General features: G+C 49.2%; 1 protein-coding gene across 4 annotated transcripts in view; it reads right to left on the bottom strand.

Moving 5' to 3' along the window:
- AGPAT3 (1-acylglycerol-3-phosphate O-acyltransferase 3) overlaps positions 1–22674 on the bottom strand; it is a 374623-nt gene that overhangs the window by 157050 nt on the left and 194899 nt on the right. For all 4 annotated transcript variants that reach the window (XM_085620784.1, XM_085620783.1, XM_085620786.1 and 1 more), the window contains exon 3: positions 2132–2359. In XM_085620784.1, coding sequence (XP_085476910.1) covers positions 2132–2309 — 178 coding nt within the window. In that variant the 5' untranslated portion in view covers positions 2310–2359. The remainder of the gene's footprint in view (positions 1–2131; positions 2360–22674) is intronic.

The following is a 22674-nucleotide window of genomic DNA, read 5'->3' as shown; positions in this document are numbered from 1 at the left end:
TGCCCTGTGTGGGGTCAGGAGGGATTCCCCACAATGGGAGCCAGTCATCCTAATATGCCTCAATGACCAGGGTGGGATCAAGAGGGATTCCCAAAGTGGGAGCCACAATCATCCTCTATGCCTCGACATCCAGTGTGTGGTCGGGCAGGATCCCCCACAGCAGGAGCCACAGTCATTTTATATGCCTCGATGACCAGCGTGGGATCAGGGGGGGGGAGGGGGGGGGGGGGGATCCCTCACAGTGGTAGCTACAATCATCCTATATGCCTTGGAGACCAGCGTGGGGTCAGGAGCCACCCCCCACAGTGGAAGCCACAATCATCCTATCTGCCTCGATGACCAGCATGGGGTTATGAGAGATCCCCCACACTGGGAGCCACAATCATCCTATGCCTCGACAACCAGCGTGATATCAGGCGGGAACCCCCACAGTAGGAGCCAGTGTCATTCAATATGCCTCGATGACCAGCCTGATCCTCCGTAACTTAACCTCCCTCTTCAGCATACATTGAATCAGCCTTAATTTCACGGTTCATGATCACGGTGTGGAAGCGATATGGGCTGTGGCAGTGGCGGTTGTAGCGGGAACAGGGATTGTGGTGCCAGTTGAAGTTGTGACGAATGTTGCTGTGGGTTTGGTCGTTTTGAAGGATTGCAGTAGTAGTTGTCTGACATCGTGCACTGGAGTTCACTGATTTAGTCCATAGGAACTGATAGTTGGTAATGCTCCTCTGGGTAGGGCTGATCATTATGGTGGTCTTTGTGTGGGTGACCTGCACCTATTCTTCCTCATCTCATGGACATCTTGGAATTGCTGTTGATCATCCATGACCTTGCCATCCTCCCTATCCTGACACTCAAGATGAAGTTGTGTCTAACTGGTCATAGGACCGAAAGGGCCCTCATTACTGCGGCACAACCTTAGTCGCCAATAAGTTTGGGAAGTTGTAAGGCACCTTGCTGGGCAAGATATCAGACGGCAAAATGGATGAAAGGACCTTTTTTCCCCTTCAAGACATGGACGCCTTCACAAGCGCTACTAAAGGGAATGTAGTCATTGTGGGTCCTGTCTGCAATGTTACAGCTGTGACGGTGCCCCACTGGTGTCTTCATCATCCACTGTGTCTTACATGCCGAAACAATCGGCAACAATGTACTCATCAATGTTGTCATTGATGGAGTTGTAGTTTATGGGACTGCAGAGTGCTGTTGTCGATGGCTTGGTCGGCAACGAAGAGGAGAAGAACAGAAAAGGAGTGAGGGAAGGAGCAGGGGTAGCAGTCGCCACTACGGGATGCCGAAGAGAAGATAGGCCCAAAGGGTGGCTCTATCAAGCTTCGACAGACACTGAGGGCCCTTAAGTGGAGAATCCTTAGTACTGGAGGTCAAAACCTCAGCTAAAGTCCTCGTTCTAAGGACCTTCTTCATCATAACTAAGTTTCTGGTCTTTCATCAAAAGGCCAGAGTGGTAAGACTACTCACCTACAGAAGGAACATCACTGGAAACCTATGAAACCGCTTTAAAAGTTGTACCTTCACGATTTTTCAAGGATTTAACAGGCAATTCCTGCAGACATTACAACCTTTTGCCTTATGTTTTGAACAAAGGCAATATATTTGAACTTCATTATAAAGCTCTTCCAACAGCAGTAGCCAGTCCCGACAGGAGCATTCCTAAGAGAATTGCTATGTCAACATACACTTTCACCTACACCAAAGTCTAAAGGCTGTCAACAACAAGAGAAGATGCAAGTAGAGATGGAAAATTTCTAGAAACGTGCCAGGCAAATCAAATTCTGAAGAGAAAATAGAGCAGAGCTTTGAAGACCTCGCTTCCACATGACATGCGGTAGAAATTTAAAGTAAGATATCTAGAGGAAGCTTGGTGTGGAGTGCTTCCTTCATACCGACTGATGTTCTGTTTACTTCCTGAGGCTGAATATCTACTTAGGTGGAAGTATCTTGGGCCTTTGGGGCTTGTTTGGAGAATACTAGTGAAGTAGTCCCAGTTCAATAACTAGGAATAATTCAAGCATGTGAATCTGTGAAAGAACCAATGCTAAAGATAGCACTACCCTGCTCATCTCTGCTACCTATTTCACACCACCCCTACCAAACAGTGTGTACTTACGGCTCCAAAGAGAGTAGGCGAGGCGGCAGTTCAGGCGCCGGTACAGATGCCGATTTATTGGCCAGATGAGCAGAGTGCATAGCTGGATGAAGTTTATGATCAGCCCGCTCACCACAAAGACGAAGCCGATGAGGAGGTGTACAACGGACTGAGTCTTGAAGTAGGCAAGAAGGCCCATGGCGAGGCCCTCAGAGCCGCTTGCAGGGCCCGTCACTCAGAATCACCGTCCTGGAGATGGAACAGAAAAGAGAAGCCAGAGTCAAGGAACATGGTTGCCAGAAGGTACACAGGAACTGAACTCATTGCGTGCTCAGACTATCTACAGCAGTATACAACACCATTCAGTACCAGAAATCAACAGATTGAGGCCAAACCACTCTTAGTACTAATATCAGGTACCAGAAGAGCAAAGAATGTGCAGAGTAACTGGTGGTTTTGAACAGGGTGTGCCACTGCATACCAGAAAAAATACATGACCATACAGAGTGTCAGGTGCAGTATCTCATTAGGGTGTGAAACGGACGAGGTGTCAGAGGAAATGAGCAGGAGAAGTCCTATACAATGTCTTCAGATTAATTGCAATGGGGTATAAAAAAAGGCTGCAAGTTGAGGGCACGCATTAGGGTGCCTTAAAAGCTGGAGGCTTGCTTCAGCGGTTTTAAGCTGAGGGCATACAACAGCCTGACTGAAGGGTTTTCTATCCAACATGGGTCCTTGAGCGAGCGCTTGCCTCAAGATCAAGTCTCTTGGCACTATAGAAGCATTTGCTTCTGGTGGTGGAGAAATGGGGCATGGCCTGCGACCTTTTACTGGATAGAACAGGTAGGCTAGTTGGCCCCTAAGGGCCCCCAGCAGCAAAGGGGACTTCATCCCCCAGCCAAGAGCGCGCTAGGAAGCGCATTTGCAGAGTGGTAGGCAAAGTGGGCACAGCCTGGTATCAGAGCTCAGCAATCCTGCTGCGTGGGACTTACTGGAGGTAATAGGAGGGGTAGTTGGCCCCCAAGGACGTCCTTGGGGGCCAATTACCCCTCCTGTTACCATCAATATGCTTCATGCAGTGGGATTGCTAAGAGGTCTTCATAGGTCACACACCCCCTTTCTCCACCAGTCTGCAAATGCGCCACCTGGCACACTACTAGTTGTGGGATGAAGTCCACTTTACTCCTGAGGGGCCTTGGGGACCAAGAAGCCCTCCTGGTAGCTCCTGTAAGTCCTGTGCAAAGGAATTCCTGAGTGGTGGTTGGAGGCCCAGCTCCCTTTCTCCACCAGTCTGCAAATGAGACTGCTAGTCAAAAAACTTTAGACATGCACTGAAAAAACCAAAGGTTACAGGGACGTTATAGTTAAGCGGACATTTCATTCGTAAAAAACATGGGAAATTCAGCCGTTATAGTTAGCTGAGCTAACTAGAACTCCCGCCCCCGCAATGCACTGCTGATGACATCACATATTACATCACTCATGACATCTCAAATGACATCACTGATATCATCCACAGAATCTCTGAAACACCTACTCACACTCCAATATAAAATTTCACACACCCACTCCAAATTTCAGACTAGCATTCTTGAAACCATGGACACACCAATACCAGTATGTACATACTCACCCATGGATCTACACACACATCCACTCACTCACCCGTCAGCCATTCATACACCCAGTCACTCACCAATACAGCCACTGATATAGCCACTCATACATCCATACAGACACACCGTCAGTCACCCAGAGAGCTACTCGCACACCTAGCCACTCACCCAGTCAATCCCACTGCCACTTACTCACCTATACAGTTATACATACACCACCTCACTTTTTCATACATATACTAACACATACTTACTCTCCTATACAGTCACTGACATAAGCACAATCACACACATACATTATATACTCCAACACTCCCACATAATGCCTTTCACATATGCAGTTACTCATCTATATACCACTGAGACTTCCATTCACTCACTGACAGCCATACGGACACTCACTCACCCATACAGCCCCTCACAGATGCATTCAAACCCATACACCCAGGGATTCACCCACTCAAACATCCAAGCAGGGAGCCACAAACTCCCTCACCAATCCACAGACACCCAGGCACCCATACAGGTCCTCGACAACTAATCAATAACCCATATAGACACTCATGTACCTACTCAGCAACCCATGCAGCCACTCACACACCAACTGACGGACTGATACATTCACATAGATTAATCACTCACCCATACATTCACTAAGTCACGTATAGTCACTCACTTGTACACAGACACACACACCCTAAATCATCCATACAGACACCCATACCCCCTACACTCATTATTCAATACACCTTGTGTGTGTGTGTGTGTGTGTGTGTGTGTGTGTGTGTGTGTGTATATATAATTTTCTTTTTTTTTTTAAACTTTATAGAAACTCAGTCACTGGATGATGTCATGAGTGATGTAATAGGGGACGACATAAGAAGTGCATTGCGGAGGCGTGAGTTCTAGTTAGCTCAGCTAACTAGAATGGCTGAATTTCTCAGGTTTTGTACGAGTGAAATGTCTGCCTAACTATAATGTCCCTGTAACATGTGTTTTTTCCTTGAGAAAAAATAAATATATATTATATATATATTTTTTTTTTTTCACTGAAAAAAAAATAGAGGTGCTGAGTTCTGATAGGCTACGCCCCCTTTCTCCACCACTCTGCAAATGCATTATATATATATATATATATATATATATATATATATACACACATACACACACACACACACACACACACACCATAGAACAAGACAGTGTACATATCCCAAGGTGGTATAAGATTTTATAACAAACATAAGCATAGGTCCGGTCTGTTTATAATATATGGTATCTCCTGGCAGACCAGAACATGTTTTAAAAGCAACTTAAGGAGGGGATGTTGACTATTTGACCTGTAGTTAGTGTTTGGGTCTCATCAGAACAAAAGTAGTCAGAATAAAGTATCTAAAAAACGTGGAACATTCAATAAGGCATCCTGTAAGCAATACGTGCAAGAATACTTCAAGACAGGGTCTACAATGTAGATCGGGCCGCTCGGTTAGTCAGACGTGTCCGATGGGGTAAACAAATTACAGGAGAAGTACACCTTTGTATTCGAAGGAGAAAGTGGTCACACCAGGATTTCTATTCATGACCGGGATTGGGAATTGCAATTATTTCATACAAACAAGGACTAGTCTAAGGCTGGGTCATAAGCTCACATTAAGTCCCTGCCCTCTGCACACCTCACCTATCACTACTATTGATTAGATGGTTTAGCAAAGTCCTCAGAATGGCCCTGCCTTTGGTCGACAATTGCCCTGGCAGAGCGCAGAGATAATGATCAAAACTGGCCATCTAAACGAAATAAAAAGGCATAACAAGGTTTCCTTAGGTGAACCTGTGGAAGGATCATTAATGGCTGAGAGGTCTTGGAGACCAGGAAAGCCGGACCTAGGCTTCCTCCCAGACAGAGTCCAAGGCCCAGGGCTCAACCATCTTCTTGAATGCTGATCAGAGTGCTCTTCAGCTGCTGGGTACTTGGGTATTAACTGGGAGGGCTCCGTCCCAGAACATTTGGCTGACACAGGAGGGTCAGGGCCCATGTGGCCCTCTTGCTCTCCTCTAGGAACTTCAGGTGAGTGTGGCAGAGCGATCTGCTGGCATCAGGCTCAGGCAGGCCGAGTTGGGGCAATCAAACAAAACCTTCGAGAACTAACCCACACTCACCCAGCATGAGTCGAAGTAACTGAACCCCAGTGCCTTTCCGTGCTGATCCTCTGCTACTGTGCTTAATTTGCAAAACAATAAGTGACTGCCCTTCCCAATAGGCCACTGCAGCCTGCATTGCACAGTGCTCCAGCCAGCGCTGCCTGTGACAGTACCAAAAGAACTATGAGCCATCACTTTCCTAAAAGTGCGACTATTCCAGGCCCTCACCGCTATAAGAACAGTTTGAGCGCTGTTCATAGTAATTTGTAATGTATCTTGAATTGATAAACATCTGTTGTTGTGCTCATCTCTAAATTACACAGTCAGTGCCACCATGGTGCAGACTGTCATAAGTACCGGTGTTAACACTCAAGCGCTGGTGTTGAGCACCAGAAACCACCGGCTAAAATCAAACACTGCCCTGCGACCTTGTGCATACGTGCCCTTTTCCTGAACAGTCCAGGTTTCAAGAGACTGAGGAGAGACCCACTATGGGTGGTGGGGTATCCTGGAAGGGAAAGCGGGCAAAAATGGAACCCCGGCTCATTTTGACAGATACCATGCTGCTTGAAGCCCCCGGGCATGAACTTCAGTGCGGTTGTCACTTCGAAGGACACAAAGGCTGCTTACGCGTCCATGCATGCACCACAGTGGTTGTCGTGTTATTCGCTTCAACTGCAAAGCCAAACAAGGCCCTTCTCCACAGGCCCCTTTTCCAGGCATGGGAGCTAAGCCAGGTAACATGGCTCAGGACTGCTACCGAGGAAGGTGACTTGAGAAGCATCGTTTGGACTTGCTCCCACTGGCTGTGGTAGGGGGCGGACACAAATATGAGAGTGGGGCAATCCTCCCTTGTTGCAGGTGCCAGTTTGCCCAGTACCACGCAGCGGTGCAGGGTTTTGAAGACTCATGTGGTCCTGCCCAGGAGACTCTGCGCCCACCCCAGTGTAACAGTGGCACTGCTGCTTGCTTCTGCTCATGTGGGAGCCACTTGCCTGCCTGGTGGCTTGGGGCTCCCAGTCCAAGCACATGCAATCTTTGTTGAACTGTTGAGACTAGCTACAAGAAAGGAAGCATGTCAGGCTGCTGAGCTGTCTAGCTTGCAGGCAGACGGCACAGCCTCCAACCTCTCCTGCAGGTGAGCGAACATCTTCGATTGGGGAAATGGCAAGCTACTACATCAACTGGGTTTTTTGGGTGCTTAATAATCAAAGAAAAATGTTTCCTGGATAGGTGCAAATGTTTTAGGGGCCTTAAACCACCTCAGTTAAGCAGGCCTGGATTCTAGGAACATGACTAGCGCCCTGAAAGAATGGGAAGGAAATACTAAGCTTCAGGCACCAGCAAGAGCCACCTTCCCTACCAGGGGCAATCTGTTGCCCGTCCGCTGAGATTGCCAAATGTAAAGAAACCTGCCTGCTGAAGTTGGTCAACCAGGAAATCATGTTTTGGGTGAATCATCACCACTGATGTTTCATTCTCAAGGCAGTTTCGGCCAATGGACTCGTATGAGTGTGCCAACTCTGAGTGCAACCTATGACACGTGTTAATATTGTACATAAAATAGCACGAGTGAAGCAGATGCAATTCGTTTTGCACACCTCAAGAGTGGAGGGTACCAAGGTGAGGGCATGTAATATGGGATTTAAAAGGCACCACTCTGTTAACATGTATCCAAATGCAGTCTTATGTGCTCCTGCTTTACAAAACGTGCTCAGTAAGGAAGCCATCTATTCTAATGAGATGCCAGACGAACTGTCCATCAGACCGTCACGGAGTGTAACCTGACAGATGGAGGCTGGCAGGACACAGATCTAGGAACATGTTGGTCCATCTAAAGAGGGAGCTGCAACACTACACTGCAATGTGTCTTACAAACAAGGGTTTCTTAGAGGCAGAGCAGGGCAGGGATATCTGGATTTGAGATATTTGTCCGATTTTTTGGGCCCTCGTGTTTAAGAGAGCATCCGTCACCCACATCCATCTTGACACCTTTCAACTGCGCATTCAATTTGTGGTGCACAAAATACAATTATTCGCTATGCCATAAATCAGTGGTACACCAATTCAACCATCAGTTCCTAAAACATGCTTTGTTAAACAAGTCCACTGCTCAAACGTTTCTGAGCAGAAGTCTTCCAAATAAATTCAGTATTTTCAAGCAAAACAGATTTCAAACATCAGGGATGTCTGGTTAGAAAGGGTAAAATAGTTAGTTGTCAGAGATTGGAGGCAAAGGACACAACCACACTAACATCACCAGGGCCGCTTTTCTGGTGTAACAGGAGAAGCTACCTCTGTGCAGAGGCGCATAGGTGGTGCATTTCTTAGAAATGCAATTTGTCCATCCATCTTTACAGGCCTCAATCCATCCAGTCATCGTCACGCAGCCTCTCAATTATACTCTGGATGCATCCACAGAAAAACTGCTCACTCAGTCACTGATCTGGTGAGATTATTTTTTATTTAAAGGTTTCTCAATACATCTTATAACATGACAGCATTTATTATTTGTAATCATATGCCCTTCTACATGCATTTGACATTAATGAAAGTAACATTGCTTGCCTTACAACATTGTTAATAAGGATTTTCAAACTGAAAGAAATGCAGACACGAGCTGTTCATAGTCTTGTTGCTACTAAACTTCTCAGAAATTGCCAGTGACTTGTTTTATTTGTGTTTTGGAATAAAAGTACAAAGTAGTTGCCTCAATGATACAGTCCATCCTGAACTTCCAGACAAGCCCCCTCTATAACAACGGCAGTCATGTCTTTATTCCAAACCTTTCCATCGCTGGTGTGTGCCACACTAAGCAACACGTATAACTTGTACCGCAATTGAATATGTGGATTCTCCTTTGGATACATGATCAGACTTCTTAATCTTCACCCAACGAGCCATAATATCCAGATTGCCTTTATGCCACCACTGAAATTAAGATACTTCGCAGAGGTGTACAGGTGAGCCTCTCTGCATCCAACCACTACCAGTGCCTCACCCAACTGCCCTTTGACCCCGCCCGCGCCTAACAATCTTGCGCCATGCTCTACATTCCAGCACATGATGGAATCAGGACACCATCCAATGCAGCTGCGCTGCCAGGCATTAGAGCTTACAATCTGGGCCTCCCTCCCTTCTTGGCAGTGTAGTATACGCAAAACCGCACTACATCAGCTTTTTCGTTGGCCAATCTCGAGTGCAAGGGTAACGCACCCTATGGAACAACTGATAACTCGAGGCATCACCCGCTCATATGCTACACGAAACAGCCTAAAGCGATCAGAGACCCCCCCCCCTCCCCCCAGCTGTGAACCAAAATAGGAACAGGCGTTGGGTAGGATGATATCAGAAGGGAGAACGCCACACATTTAAGGCTACAGCGTCAAAGACGTCTATTAACTACAGTACAAAGCTAATATCTATAAAACTCCTCACAGAATAGTACTATATACCAGTGTGGCTGCATGATATGCTTAAAACACCTCATATATACCTCAGGTAGTCACACTTTGTGCAGTTAAAGACAACTTAGAGAGTTAACCTACTCAGTTTCAAGGCCCAGCACTTTTATACTTTAATTAGCAGAGTAAGCATTGGTGAAAACCTTTTTCAACTTCAAGACCACTTTTAACTCTAGAAACACGAAAGGAGCATGGAAGAGACTTTCGCCCACAGTCTGGCCAACCTGTACGTTAATGACTTTCAAAAGAGTTTTATCCTCAATTAAATGGCATCGCATTTTGCAGAAGTGTGTGGTGCTGCTGCAAGGAGGACATTTTCTTTATTCTGTCAAATAAATGCAAATCGAAGTGATTATATGCAGTGGCTCAGCACACGTGTGTAGAGATTCTGAAACACCACGATGGACACAAAGCTGTTTCTCGATGTTCTGATTAAGACATGGTGCGGTACATCATGCACCGATTCTTTTTTTTTTTTTCCAGCACATACTCTATAAATTTATTTTTATTATTAGTAGTAGAGAATAGCAGTTGAGTATGCAGTTTTCTCACAATATAAAACAATACAATATAGGATGTCGGAGTCAATCCCTTGAGAACACATTCCTGCAACTTTACATCTCTAATATCAACACCCCGTGTGCCCTCTCCGGAGTCTCCCCCCATCAGTCCGAGTCCGAGGTTTCATCGTCTTGATCCGATGGTGGGTCACATATGTCACCTCTGAATTTATTCCATTCCCCCCATACTTTACCCCACTTACGAGGGCATCCCAGCCTAATAAACGCCGATCGTTCAGCTAGCATGGCCCCGTCCATGTCCTTACCCCACCGATTCTTTTTTATATAGCCCGCGGTTAGGAATTCTTCGTTGCACTTCTGATGAAACCCTCCTGGAGAGCTGAACTGAAGTCTACCATTTGACCAATTATCCCTTTTTAAGTCATTCTAAAATGCATGCATTAGAACTACAGGCAAAATGAATTTAGGGCTGTTCAGGTGACTGGTGAAGACAGCCATTGGTCTATACTGAATGGTAAAGCTAAAGAAAAACTCAAATCACCATTAACTTCTCAATGAAGAACACATGGCATAAGATACTACCCGATACCTACAGGGTTTCCAACAATCCATACCCACGTACGATCAAAGAAAGTTGGGGGAGAAAGATAAAAGGTAATTTCTGTTGTGGTAATTGTAGTGTTTGCAGGTTTACAAGAAACGAGATTTAACTAGAGGCAAATGGGATAAGTATCCCATTAAGAGAACATACTAACGTAATTCCAAAAATGTTGCCGATAATGAACTGGCCCTTGCGAGGTGCCAAATAGAGGACACACCACAAGACCACTAAATAGCAAAATTACTGGACATAGATCACGGCTTAGCCAGAGCATACAACTGTCCCTGTTGCAAAGCTGCTTCAGCGAGCGAAAACATACTGAACATGATGTTCAACGGAGAAGTACAAAAACTAAGGATCAACAAGCAGACCGTCTAATGAGGATGTTAAACCTGCAAGAGGCAGAATGGATTTTTGGACTCAGTGTGGATCAGGGACTATAAAAGGAACCCAAACAAAGTCAATGGATTTACTAGGAGGGTTAAGTACTCTGACATTGAGACACGAGAGAAGACTGCAGAAAACGTATGCAAACAGAATACATTCTGAGGATATTTACTCGGGTTGACCTTGATCTGCCCCTTGATAAGGGTTTACATAAATGAAGTTAATACTGGTGGAGCAATGGATTGAGGCTTTGATACAGTAGAGTAAGGTTTGAAGATGGCTAAAAACAAAAGGGCTCAATAAACATGCAGTTTTAGATAATACAGATGTTTCGTGCTGTTACTTTACAAAAAGGTTTGTCCCAAACATGACATTTGATTCATCACATTAAGACATTTCGGTTAAGATGGTCACTGCTTTGAAACGGACAGGTACAACGTCCTTCAGAAATACAGAGCACAAGCAGCTTGACCCTCCATCTTCCGTTCGATAACTTTATTTCGGCCACCAAGGACCATAAAAGTTCATAAAAAACATGCAATACAAAATTTAAATTAATGAACAAAAATAGCATTTAAAATACGTTACATATACAGCTTCACATATACATCCAATACTATACGTCGATTAAAACAAGGATTAAACTTGAAATTCATTATCGAGCGTTATATTAATTTAGAGCAAGAAACTCGTGTACAGCCCTGGGTTCAGTAATCAATTTCCTCCGTATGTGCCACATTGCATTAAAAAAGCGGGAGACAGCAAAAATTTTGGGGGAGGGGGGGTGGGGGGGTATCCTTTTTTAACACCCTAAGTGCATGTGCACACTGGCGAAACCCTAAGTTTCTACAGATTGGAATTAGCCAGTGCTTGCGTGGACCCTGATATGCTGGGCAAATAACGAAAACATGAATTTCTATTTCCAAATGAGAACCACAGGCAGGGCACTCCTTGCTCGTAGTTTTATCCCACTTGCTAGAAAACACTCTAAGCGGGAGAGTACCTAGCCTAAGTTGCATATACAATTTTCGTGCTAGTGCAGGGAATATTAGGTCTAGGAATTCCTCTCTTTTATACTCTACTTTAATCTGGAGGAACTCAGTAGTCAATCTGCCCCCATCAGAACTCGCATGCAGGGATGCTAAATTATAATTCTTATAACAGCGACTCAGGTCAGCTTTCGATATCTCCGGACAGGCAACTTCCGGAGATACCCAAAGCTCAACTAGGCCTAGCCTGCAGCTAATTAACTTAATGTGGGCCAGCCACCTGATATTCCTGTTTCTCAGTGCATCCCAAGTTTCCCTAAATTCGTTTCTATAGCAAGCGAGCTCAGGTACAGACCACAATCTTTTCCAATATAACAGGGGGCGTAAAGGCATAACCTCCTCAATAGGTAGTAGCCCTAGGTCCATACGCAATGGTACCAATGGGGTACTTATAGGAAGACCCAATATATTCCTCACAAATGCATGTTCCACCTTGGCTAGGTTTTGCGATTTTTGGTGTCCCCAAAGTTCGGCCCCATATAGGGCTGCCGATCTAGCCTGGATATTATAAATTTAAATTACTGGAGCCATAGGCTTAAATTCGGACTCTCTATGTAGCTTCTGGATCCCCCCCACCACCTTTGTTAGCTTGAGTGCAGCCTTGGCCAACTGCGAATCCCATTCCAAGTGTTCTCCCAAGGTGATACCCAGATATTCAAAGGTCTTCACTCTCTCCAGCGGGGTTCCACCTAGGACGGGATTCGGGCGTGTCTGCGTCGGCGGGTTGAAGATCATGAACTTGGTTTTATGTAGATTTATCTCTAGTCCCCTAGAAACACAAAAATCGGCAAAACCATCAAGAATGTGTTGAATGGGAGGAGGAGCCTAGCGCGCAACCAAGATGGCCGCGTAGGTGCGAGGCTCCCGAGGACCTCCGCGACCTCCTGAATTAATCCTGGCGATATCCTGTCCTTGTTGAGGGGACTGTGTTGGGGAACCGGAGCTGAGGCGCCACCCGTTTTTTGGGCTCGAATCGGACCCCGGACGCCGGTGGGAGCATCGATCGAAGGTTGCGGCCTTCTCCTCGCCGGCCCCCCGGATTGGAGTAGTGGGGCGATCCGGGGACAAAGTGAATAACAGCGGCGAGCGGGGCTGGGCGACTGGCGTACCCCGCACTTTCACTTTCGCGCCCTCCTAGCTCTCAAGCGGGGTCGGACTGCGGAGCGGGGTGCGGTGGTGTGGCCTTGTCCAGGAGCCCGGCTGACCCGCCGGCGGTGGGTTGACCCGCGGTTCGGTGGTCGCCCCTGCCCCCCCCCTGGCACCCGTGACTTGGTATAGCGGCCCGTTTGGGGAGCTTGGCACGACGGTGGAAGAGCCAGCATGTCCACCAAACAAGATGGCGACCGGGCGAAGGTGAAGACGACCCGCCGTGGCACGGCGCACCAGGCCAACAGTATGGACCGCTACACGCTCCAGAAGGGTTCTCCGGAGACATCGCGTGCATCCCCGGTGGGCCCGACGGAGGCGTCCGCTCATCCGGTGGATCTGACCCTCCGGGACGTCATGGGCGCCATCGCAGAGATGAAGGCCTCGGTGGACCAGCGTTTCGACACCTTAGCGCAAAAAATAGACTCGGTCCTGGTGGATGTGAGCCTTGTGAGGGCAGACTTGTCCAAAACAAACGACCGAGTCGACTCCCTGGCCCACACCACAACGAGCCTCACGACAGACGTGGTGGCCCTCCAGAAGGAGGTGCGCCGGCTTGGCCAGGCGAGCGCCCTGATGGACCGGCGACTGGAGGACTCCGAGGGTCGGGCCCGGAGGAATAATGTCCGTATTGTGGGGGTGCCGGAGGGACGAGAGGCGGAGGCGGCGGATCTTTTCGTGGAAGAGTTGATCCTGACCCATCTCCAGCCCCGGGGGCTGAGTAAGCTTTTTGCGGTGGAGCGTGCTCACCGGGTCCCCGGGGGCAGACCTAAGACTGGTGCCCCGCCGCGGCCTCTCATTGCCCGGATTTTTAATTTTCGGGACAGAGATGCTATCCTCCAGACCTCCAGACAACAGGGACCGGTCAAGCTTGACAACATGGAGGTACATTTCTACCCAGACTTTACCCCGGCGGTCCAGAAGCAGCGACAGAGCTTTCTTGGTGTTAAACGTCGCCTAAGGGACCTGAACCTCAAGTACTCAATGCTCTTTCCAGCTAAGCTGAGGGTAGAGGTGGATGGTCGCACGCACTTCTTCGACCGGCCCGAGGCGGCTGGGGACTGGCTGGACACTCTGCCTGGAGATCGGGGCCGGGGGGGCAGGGGGGGCGCGGCTGGCGAGGAGGGCCCGCCGGATCAGAATTGAGGGGTGACTGAATAGGCCTTGCTCTGGACGTTGTTCCTTCACCATTTATTGATTGCGTATGTTCCCCTCATATGGAGGTCGTGCGGGATCTGTTGGGGGCTTCCCTCCTCCTCTGGGGGACTAGTTAGTATTTTAGCTATGGGGCGACAGGCACACTGCACTTTGGGGGGGCTGTCTGGGCTCATGCAGGGGTGCAGGGAGGGGGGAGTTTTGTTGGGACCGGGGGGTGGGGGGGGTGTGTTGTTTGTTAGCACCGCAGGGCAAACCCGCTACTATGTTGTTGTTTTTAGGATGCTCGATGGGGGACGACCGATTGTTTCGACGTATGATGGGGGGTAGGGATTTGACTGTGTTGTCATGGAATGTTAACGGCCTGGGGGATAGGATTAAGCGTGGTGTGGTCCTGCAGTACTTAAAACGTATTTCACCAGATGTTGTCTTCCTGCAGGAGACGCACCTTATAGGTAACTCCTTTCATGCAATGAACCGGCGGGGATATCGTTTAGCGGCCCATTCCGGCTTCACCTCGGGCTCGCGGGGGGTGGGTATTATGATCAAGAACTCGCTCCCGTTGGAGATTGATGAGGTGCGCCATGATGAGAGGGGACGCTACACGGTTCTGGTGGGAAGAATGGAGGGTAGAGTGTTTATCTTTATATCAGTGTACGTCCCGCCTGGGTTACAAGCCACCACATTCGCGGAACTGGGGCGCCTCCTTCTGGACCTTCCGAGTGGCCTGCTGGTGATTGGAGGGGATTTTAATGCGGTAGCCTCTGGGTCTATGGATCGCCATCCCCCTAGGGACCTCCCCCGGGCACAGGCGTGGCTGCCCGGCCTTCTGGACACGCTGGGCCTGGTGGATTGCTGGCGATTAAAGCATCCTGCATTGCGACAGTACACCTTCCACTCGGGTGCCCATGGTAGCCTCTCGCGGCTTGATTACATCCTTGTCCCGGCGGCCCATGCAGGGAGGGTGGGGGAGGTGCGCCATCTGGCGCGGGGTATCTCAGACCACTCCCCATTGTTGTTGCATTTCGATGTCTTCCCGAGGGGGGATGGCAGGGTGGCCCCAATCAATGCATGGTATTTGCGTGACCCCACCATTCGTGCCGATTTGATTAAATCCTTACAGCGATATTTCGATGAGAATGTGGGGTCGGTCTCTTCGGCCATCTCCCTGTGGGAGGCTTTCAAGGTAGTCCTTAGAGGGGAGGCCCTCTCCTTTATCTCCCATGCCCGGCGGCGCGAGCGGGAGGAGGTGACCCGGGTAGAGGCCGAGATTGCAGAACTGGAGGGTGACCTGGGGAGCGGGGTAACAGACGACAAGTTGCATGTTCTACACCTAAAGCAGGCGGCCTATCGGGCCCTCGTCACGGAGGCGGCCAGGGGCCTCAGTAGAGAGCAGCAGGGGCGATTGTATGATGTGGGTGATAAGGCTGGCAAATTGATTGCGTGGTTGGATAAGAGGGAGAGAGCGAGCCGCGTGGTGCCTTTGATTGAGAGTGTTGATGGTGCGTGTGTCACTGAGCCGGAAGCCATTGTCTCCTGCTTCGCGGATTATTTCCGCGAAGTCTACTCCCCGGTTTCCCCCTGCTCGGAGGCAGATTCCCATGCCCTGCTTCGGGACATCGCACTGCCCTCCCTAACGGTGGAGGACAGGGATTCGCTGGACGCCCCTCCCACCTCGGACGAAATTGCCTTGGCTATTCGCTCGGTTGCATCCGGCAAGGCCATGGGCCCCAATGGTATTCCCATCGAGCTCTACAAGCTACGCCCGGATGTGTTGGCGCCCCACCTGCGCGCGATGTTCCTGGCGGCCCACTCGCGGGGTTCCCTCCCGCCGGACCAGCGTCTGGCCACAATTGTGGTGATCCACAAGGAGGGGAAGCCCCGTGAACGGGTCACATCCTATAGGCCGATTTCGCTTTTGAACGCGGAGCCCAAAATCCTCGCCAAGGTGTTGGCCAACAGGTTGGTTGGCGTGGTGGGCGATTTGGTCCACCAAGACCAATCTGGCTTTATACCGCACCGCAACACGGCGCTCAATCTGCGGCGCTTGCACGGGGTGCTCGCGCGTGTCCCATTTGTGCGGGAGCCGGCCATCTTGGCGTCCTTGGACGCCACCATGGCGTTTGATACGCTTGAATGGCCATACATCTGGGCGATGCTGGCGAAATTCGGGTTTGGCCCGGGTTTCATTAGCTGGGTCAAATTGCTATATTCGGGCCCATTGGCGCAGGTGGTAGTGAATGGGCGAGTCTCGGCCCCATTCGCGCTGGGGAGGGGTACGCGACAGGGTTGCCCCCTGTCGCCTCTCCTGTTTGCCCTGGCCCTGGAGCCCCTGGCGGAGTGGCTGCGGTGGCACCCTTCTATCCGTGGTCTCCGCTGGACCCCCGAGCATGAGGACCGTGTGTCCCTCTATGCTGACGATATCCTTCTGTATCTCGCCTCCCCGCGTAAATCACTGATCGTCCTGGTTGATGTTTTGCGCTCATTCGGTCGCAACTCAGGCCTGGTCATCAACTGGGCGAAATCCTGTGTCTATGTGCTTTCCGGGGAGGCTCCGGCCCTACCACGGGACTGTCCGATCCAGATTGCCTCCCAAGGTTTTCGGTACCTGGGTATCTATATCACTCTTGACCCGGAGGCCCGCTATGAGCGGAATTTGCTACCCCCCCTCCGGCGCTTGAGGGAGGACGTGGTGCGCTGGCGGCGTCTGCCGCTCTCGCCTCTCGGCCGAGCGGCCTTGTTTAAAATGATGTCCCTGCCACGCTTCCTCTACGCCCTCCAGAATACTATGGACTTGGTCCCGGCACGCTATTTCCGTGAGGTGGAGGGCCTCCAGCGGCGCCTGTTCTGGGACGGGAGGCCGTGCATTGCTCTGGCTAAATTGACGCTCCCGTGGTACGATGGGGGGGTCGCCCTCCCTGACATTAAACGGTATTACTGGGCCTCCCAACTAGCTGCAATTAATCATGGCCTTTACGGGCCCGCCTTGAACCCGGCATTTGAGATGGATAAGATGCTCCTGCCCGGTGGCGATTACAATCGAGCGCTCTACGCTGGCGCGCCCGACTCCCGTTTGACGGGACCGACGCGTGTCATGGTGCGTGTCTGGCACGCGGCTAATGCAGCTATGGGGTGGAAGGACCGTTTGACCCGGGCGTCACCGCTGTATGCGTCTGAGAGGTTGGGCTCCCTGTGGACGTCGAAGGGCTTCGAGAAGTGGGACACGATCGGAATCAGCACGGTGGGAGATCTCTGGACGAGGGGGGGATTCAAAACTTTTGAGACGCTGCAGGCGGAGTTCCAGCTGCAGGGCAGTGAGTACTTTCGGTACCTACAGGTCCGCCATGCGCTGGGCTCCGTCTTCCCGGATGTCGCATCCATTCCGGAGTCTTCCCCCCTGGAGGACAGAGTCCTAGATGGCCATGTCCCGGACAGCACGATCTCCCTCATATACAAAAAACTGATCAACGATAGATCGTGCCTGCTGACTAGTCTCCGCGTGGCTTGGGTTGCCGACGGGCTGGAGCTGGACGACGAGGATTGGATTTCCGCGGTGGCCTCTCCGAAAGAGGTGGCCATCCCGGCTCGCCTTCGTTTCGTCCAGCTCAAGATCCTTCACCGGGTCTACGTGACGGGGCCAAGGCTTCTGCGTATGGGTTTTGCTGGTGACGGAATGTGTAAGCGTGGCTGTGGTGCGTTGGCGACTTTCATGCATATACTGTGGGAGTGCCCGAAGGTGGAGCGATTCTGGCGTGGTGTGCATGAGGTCCTGCGTGTGGTTACGCGTGTCGCGCTGCTGCCTGAAGCGAGGAGATGCTTGCTGAATGTATGGGAACCGAATGACTATTCGGTCCCGCAGACGCGGTGGGTGACTCTGGGATACATGATAGCCAAGCGCGACATTGCTCAATTGTGGGGATCCCAGAGGCCCCCTGCGGTGTCGGCCTGGAAAGAGCATATGGATTGGTGTATGTTTCGTGAAAAGGTGGTGTATGTGGCGAGAGGCAAGCCTGGGGCGTGGGTGAAACTCTGGGGCCCCTGGAACGCCTACCGCGGGGGTATTTGTGAGCCACCACTGCTACCGGCTGCCTCGCCTGCTCCGTCTCCCTAGACGGCCCCCCTCCCTCGGCTGCGGGCGCGCGGTCCCCCAGTCCCTGATCTATTCCCATTCCCCTCTCCAGAGTTCTGCTGCTGGTTTGGATCCCCCACTTATGGAGCACGTGCTGTCACTTTGGATCGCGGGTTGCCTTGCGGGTGTGGTTTTTTGGTGTTGTTTTGTTTCAAGAAAAGGGAACCGTACTGTGGGCTTGGAGCTGTGTGGCCTGCACCATTGATTACTCCTGTTTCACTGCTCTGCACTGCCGAGAGACTTTTACTGTATGTATGCAATATGCTTTTGTCATTCTAGCGGCCGGCCGGATGGTTGTAGGCCCATACCTGTAACTTTTACAACCTGCAATAAACGGCTTCAAAAAATAAAAAAAAAAAAAAAAAAAAAAAAAGAATGTGTTGAATGCCCGTTGATGTCTTGGACAACAACAAAGTGTCGTCCGCGAACATCAAAGCGGGCACCCGACCAGTGGCTAGCCTCGGGGCATCTATATTCATTGATCCCAGAAGGTGATCAACCAGTCCATTTATATAAAGGCTAAAAAGGGTGGGAGCCAGGACACAGCCCTGGCGCACCCCTTGATTGACTGGGAAGCGGCCTCATAATTCCCCATTCTTCCCACACCTTACCTGGGCGTAAGTGCCACTATGGAGTCTCATTAAAACATTAATAAGATAGCGTGGTAACCCCAATTCTTGTAGTACCCTCCACAGTTTGTTTCTAGGCACCAAGTCAAATGCTGACCGCAGGTCAACAAAGATCATGTAGAGGCTGCCACCCTCTACCTTTACAGTTTTCCAATATAAGACCTGCAGTCTAAATAACTGATCCACCGTGGATATGCCCTGTCTAAAACCGGCCTGGAATGGAGATAAAATCTCACCATCCTCCATCCAACTCTGTATTCTACTTTGAATGATTCTGCCGATCAATTTTTGCGTCACGTCTATAAGGCTAATTGGCCTATAATTAGATGGTTTAAGGGGGCAACCTTTTTTAAAGATAGGAACTATTTCAGCTCCCCGCCATGTTTCCGGGGGATCCATACCATTCAGTATGGCATAAAAAGAACACGCAAATAAGGGGCCCATATTTTCGGTTCAGAACGGTATAGATCTCCCGGTATCTTATCTAGTCCAGGGGCCTTTTTTGGAGCTCATTTCAAAATGGCATCCTATACCTCCACCAATGTAATCTCCCAGACCCCCTCCAGTTGATACTCATGGTGGAGGCATGGGAAAGTAGTTTCAAATTCATCATTACTCGGTGGGGAATACAGGGCCTCAAAATGCAATTCCCAGACCGATGCAGCTATATTTGGTTCATTGGCCAATCTACCTACCCTGCTCCCACAACTAACAATTGCCCAAAAAGATTTAAAATCTCTGGACTTTAGTGCAACTCTAAGATCTTCCCAGTTATCCGCCTCCCACTCTTTCTTTCCCTTCTGAATAGCCTGCTTATATAAGCACCGACAGTACTTAATCTTAGTTTTATCCTTTGACTTGACCGCAAGGACCAAATCCTTTTTGGCTTCCCTGCAATGAGCATTGAACCAGCGATGGGCTCCAACTGGGTTTGTCTTTGACCTTCCTTCCGGGTAAAACACAGAGAGATTTTGAATGAGCCCTTGATGTATTTTCAAGGGCTCATCGCCAATCCCTGTGTGCTTAGCTTTATCCTGCACCTCACCCATATCACTCAGGTAAGGCAGAAACCTTCGATACACATCCGCAAGTTTATTTGGGGAGCCTAATATTTGTGGCCACTTGACTCTCCGCCTGTTATTAGTTAATAGGAGCGGAGGTCCAATTAAGTTTTTATCTGGGATTATATTTGACATACCCAGGCTCTCTGGTTTTAACATCATAACCAGAGGATTATGATCACTATCTTTCCTATCATATATTATGAAATCCTGAACCATTCCCCAAGATCCAAGTTCGACCAAGATATAATCCAGGATGGAATTGTGGCCTTCCCTATTAAAGGTCATACGCCCCGGTCTATCTGACTTTGTCCTCCCGTTACAGGCTCTAAAAGAGGACAATAGAGTAAAAGAGTTAATTTGTAACACCAGGGGAGTCCAAGCTCTAACTACCGGAATCTGCATTTCCGGAATATGCCAGTGCCGGTCCACATCATCTAGACCATCTTGGGTTGTATCAGTAAGTGGCTCATACTGGCAGTTAAAATCACCGCCCACAATTAGAATAATTGATGGGATCAAAGTTAGAATAAACTGCCCAAGTTGGTCAATCGTTCCAGATTCCCTCCCACACACAGTTGGTCGTGAATAGATGTTTATAAAAGCAGTTTGTCGATTTTCTGAAAAAGTAAGCAAAACACACTGTACATCTAACGATCCAGTGGGGATCTGGACTGCCTGGGCCCCCAGATGTGTACCAACCCAGATGCTAAGTCCTCCTGATGGTCTGCCCTTACCCTTCGTGGTTGCTGGTACACTAAATGTAGAATACCCTCTCCAATATATATCAGCCAAAGCCCAAGTTTCCTTGAATAGGCAAACATTGCTTCCCTCCACAAACGCTCCCCAATCTGGGCACAATTTGTTTTTAATCCCAGCCACATTCCACAACAGGATATTTATTGTTTCCTTTGTCCCACCCACCCCAATTTGAGGTTGTTCTGGGTCAAAATTGTCCCCTACAGCAGTGGGTTCTTCAGCAATATTTAAAATAGCAGTTTGACCCATCCCTTCTCCCTCATGGGCAGTCAACCAACCCACATCCACTGGGGATACTGTGCCTCTAGCAACCGCCTGAGTTGTTAAATAAGGAGGTCCAATATCTGCACCCATCCCCGATTGCCATCCCCACTCACCCTAGCAGTATCTCCTGAATCATTCCTGGCTATCCAGCCATCCAAGGCCAGCCCCTCTTCAATCTGTGGGGCAATTTGGAGAGGCAGCCCTCCTCCCTTAGCCCCACTAGTTGTTTGTTTTAACCTAACATACTTATTAATGGACATGGGAGTCAGTCAATCTACCAGATCTAGACCACTAAATCTATTACTGAGTGGCACCATAAATTGTAAGCCGTTGTATCCAGCCCTATTCTCTTCTTGTTGGTTACAGTTAGACGATTGATAAAAAGGGCAATAAAAATGATTTAAATTGTAGGCCCTGATGGTTACGCCAATGGGTCTCATAGGCCATGCACATATATGTCTTACAGCTCTCGGGTCCCTAAAATTTACAACGACACAATCTACTACTTCATTTTTAGGTTGGTTCCCTACCCAGTTGACTCTCCTCACGCACAGTATCTGGCTATAGACTTCACCCGGAAGGCGTCTATTAGAATTTAGCCAGTGAATTATTTTACATTTAAGTTGTTCGTGTGTTTCGGACTTCCCCTGATCCAATTCTGGCACCCCCGTCAGTATTACCACATACGGCGCACAATCTGGCGGGAGGTCCAAATGGGACCGAATGGGTTTGGCCACCATCCTACCCGGGATTTGCTGCCCAGATACTGGCTTTCTTTGAGTGCTTAAAACTCCCAGGGGCCTCTCCTCACAGTCCCTCTCCCGTGTCCCCACGATTATCAGCTCTAGTGCAGATGAATTGTCCGAATTTACCCCTACTTTCCTTACAAGACTTGGGGCCATTACTTGAGCTTTCTGAGTAGAGATAGGTCCAGCAGACCCCCCCACCATCCCCGAATCCCTCCTTCAGTGGAACTTTTGGCCTATCAAAATTTACTATAGTATTCCTAGTAATATCCACATTTGACATTGTTCCTACAATTTTGTCCAGCTTGTTTTCAATGCATGTTAGTCGTTCTAGTAGTGGCTGCATGGACAAAGTGATGAGACCCTCGATCCTCTGCCAATTAAAGTCCTCTGTTTGGGAAGTTCTCATGTCAGCATCGCCCACCTTTGATGTACCTGCCGCCACATTATTATGCTGAGCTACTTCATTGGCAGAAGAATCCATTATAGCCCCATTATTACTTTTATCAGATTTGTACACCTTGCCATTCTTCCCCTTTCGATGAATACCTCCACATTTCCTCTTCAGGATTGCTCCAGATGACTTTTCTGGGGCTATCAATTTAGTCTTTGAAATATCCTTAGCCAGAGTCACAGGTCCTATAGACAAATGTGATCCAATGTCTTTATTAACAGGAATCAAATTAGCCTGTGACCCCACCGAATTAGCATCAATATTCAGCACATCCAAGTCACCACAACTTATTGTTTGTGGCGGAGCAGTGCGGGCCAGTCGGACCAGTCGAGTCTCTTTTGTTGGAAATAAAACACTCAGGAGGCCCCCCAAGGAGCAGCGCTTATTAAATACTGGATCCAACGAGAGACGCCTTTCAGTTATGGCAATCTCCTGTTCAAGTAC

Source organism: Triturus cristatus, chromosome 8 (assembly GCF_964204655.1).
Source record: "Triturus cristatus chromosome 8, aTriCri1.1, whole genome shotgun sequence".
Lineage (NCBI taxonomy): Eukaryota > Metazoa > Chordata > Amphibia > Caudata > Salamandridae > Triturus > Triturus cristatus.
The sequence above is the reverse complement of the archived record's forward strand: the minus strand, read 5'-3'. Positions and strand labels throughout refer to the sequence as shown.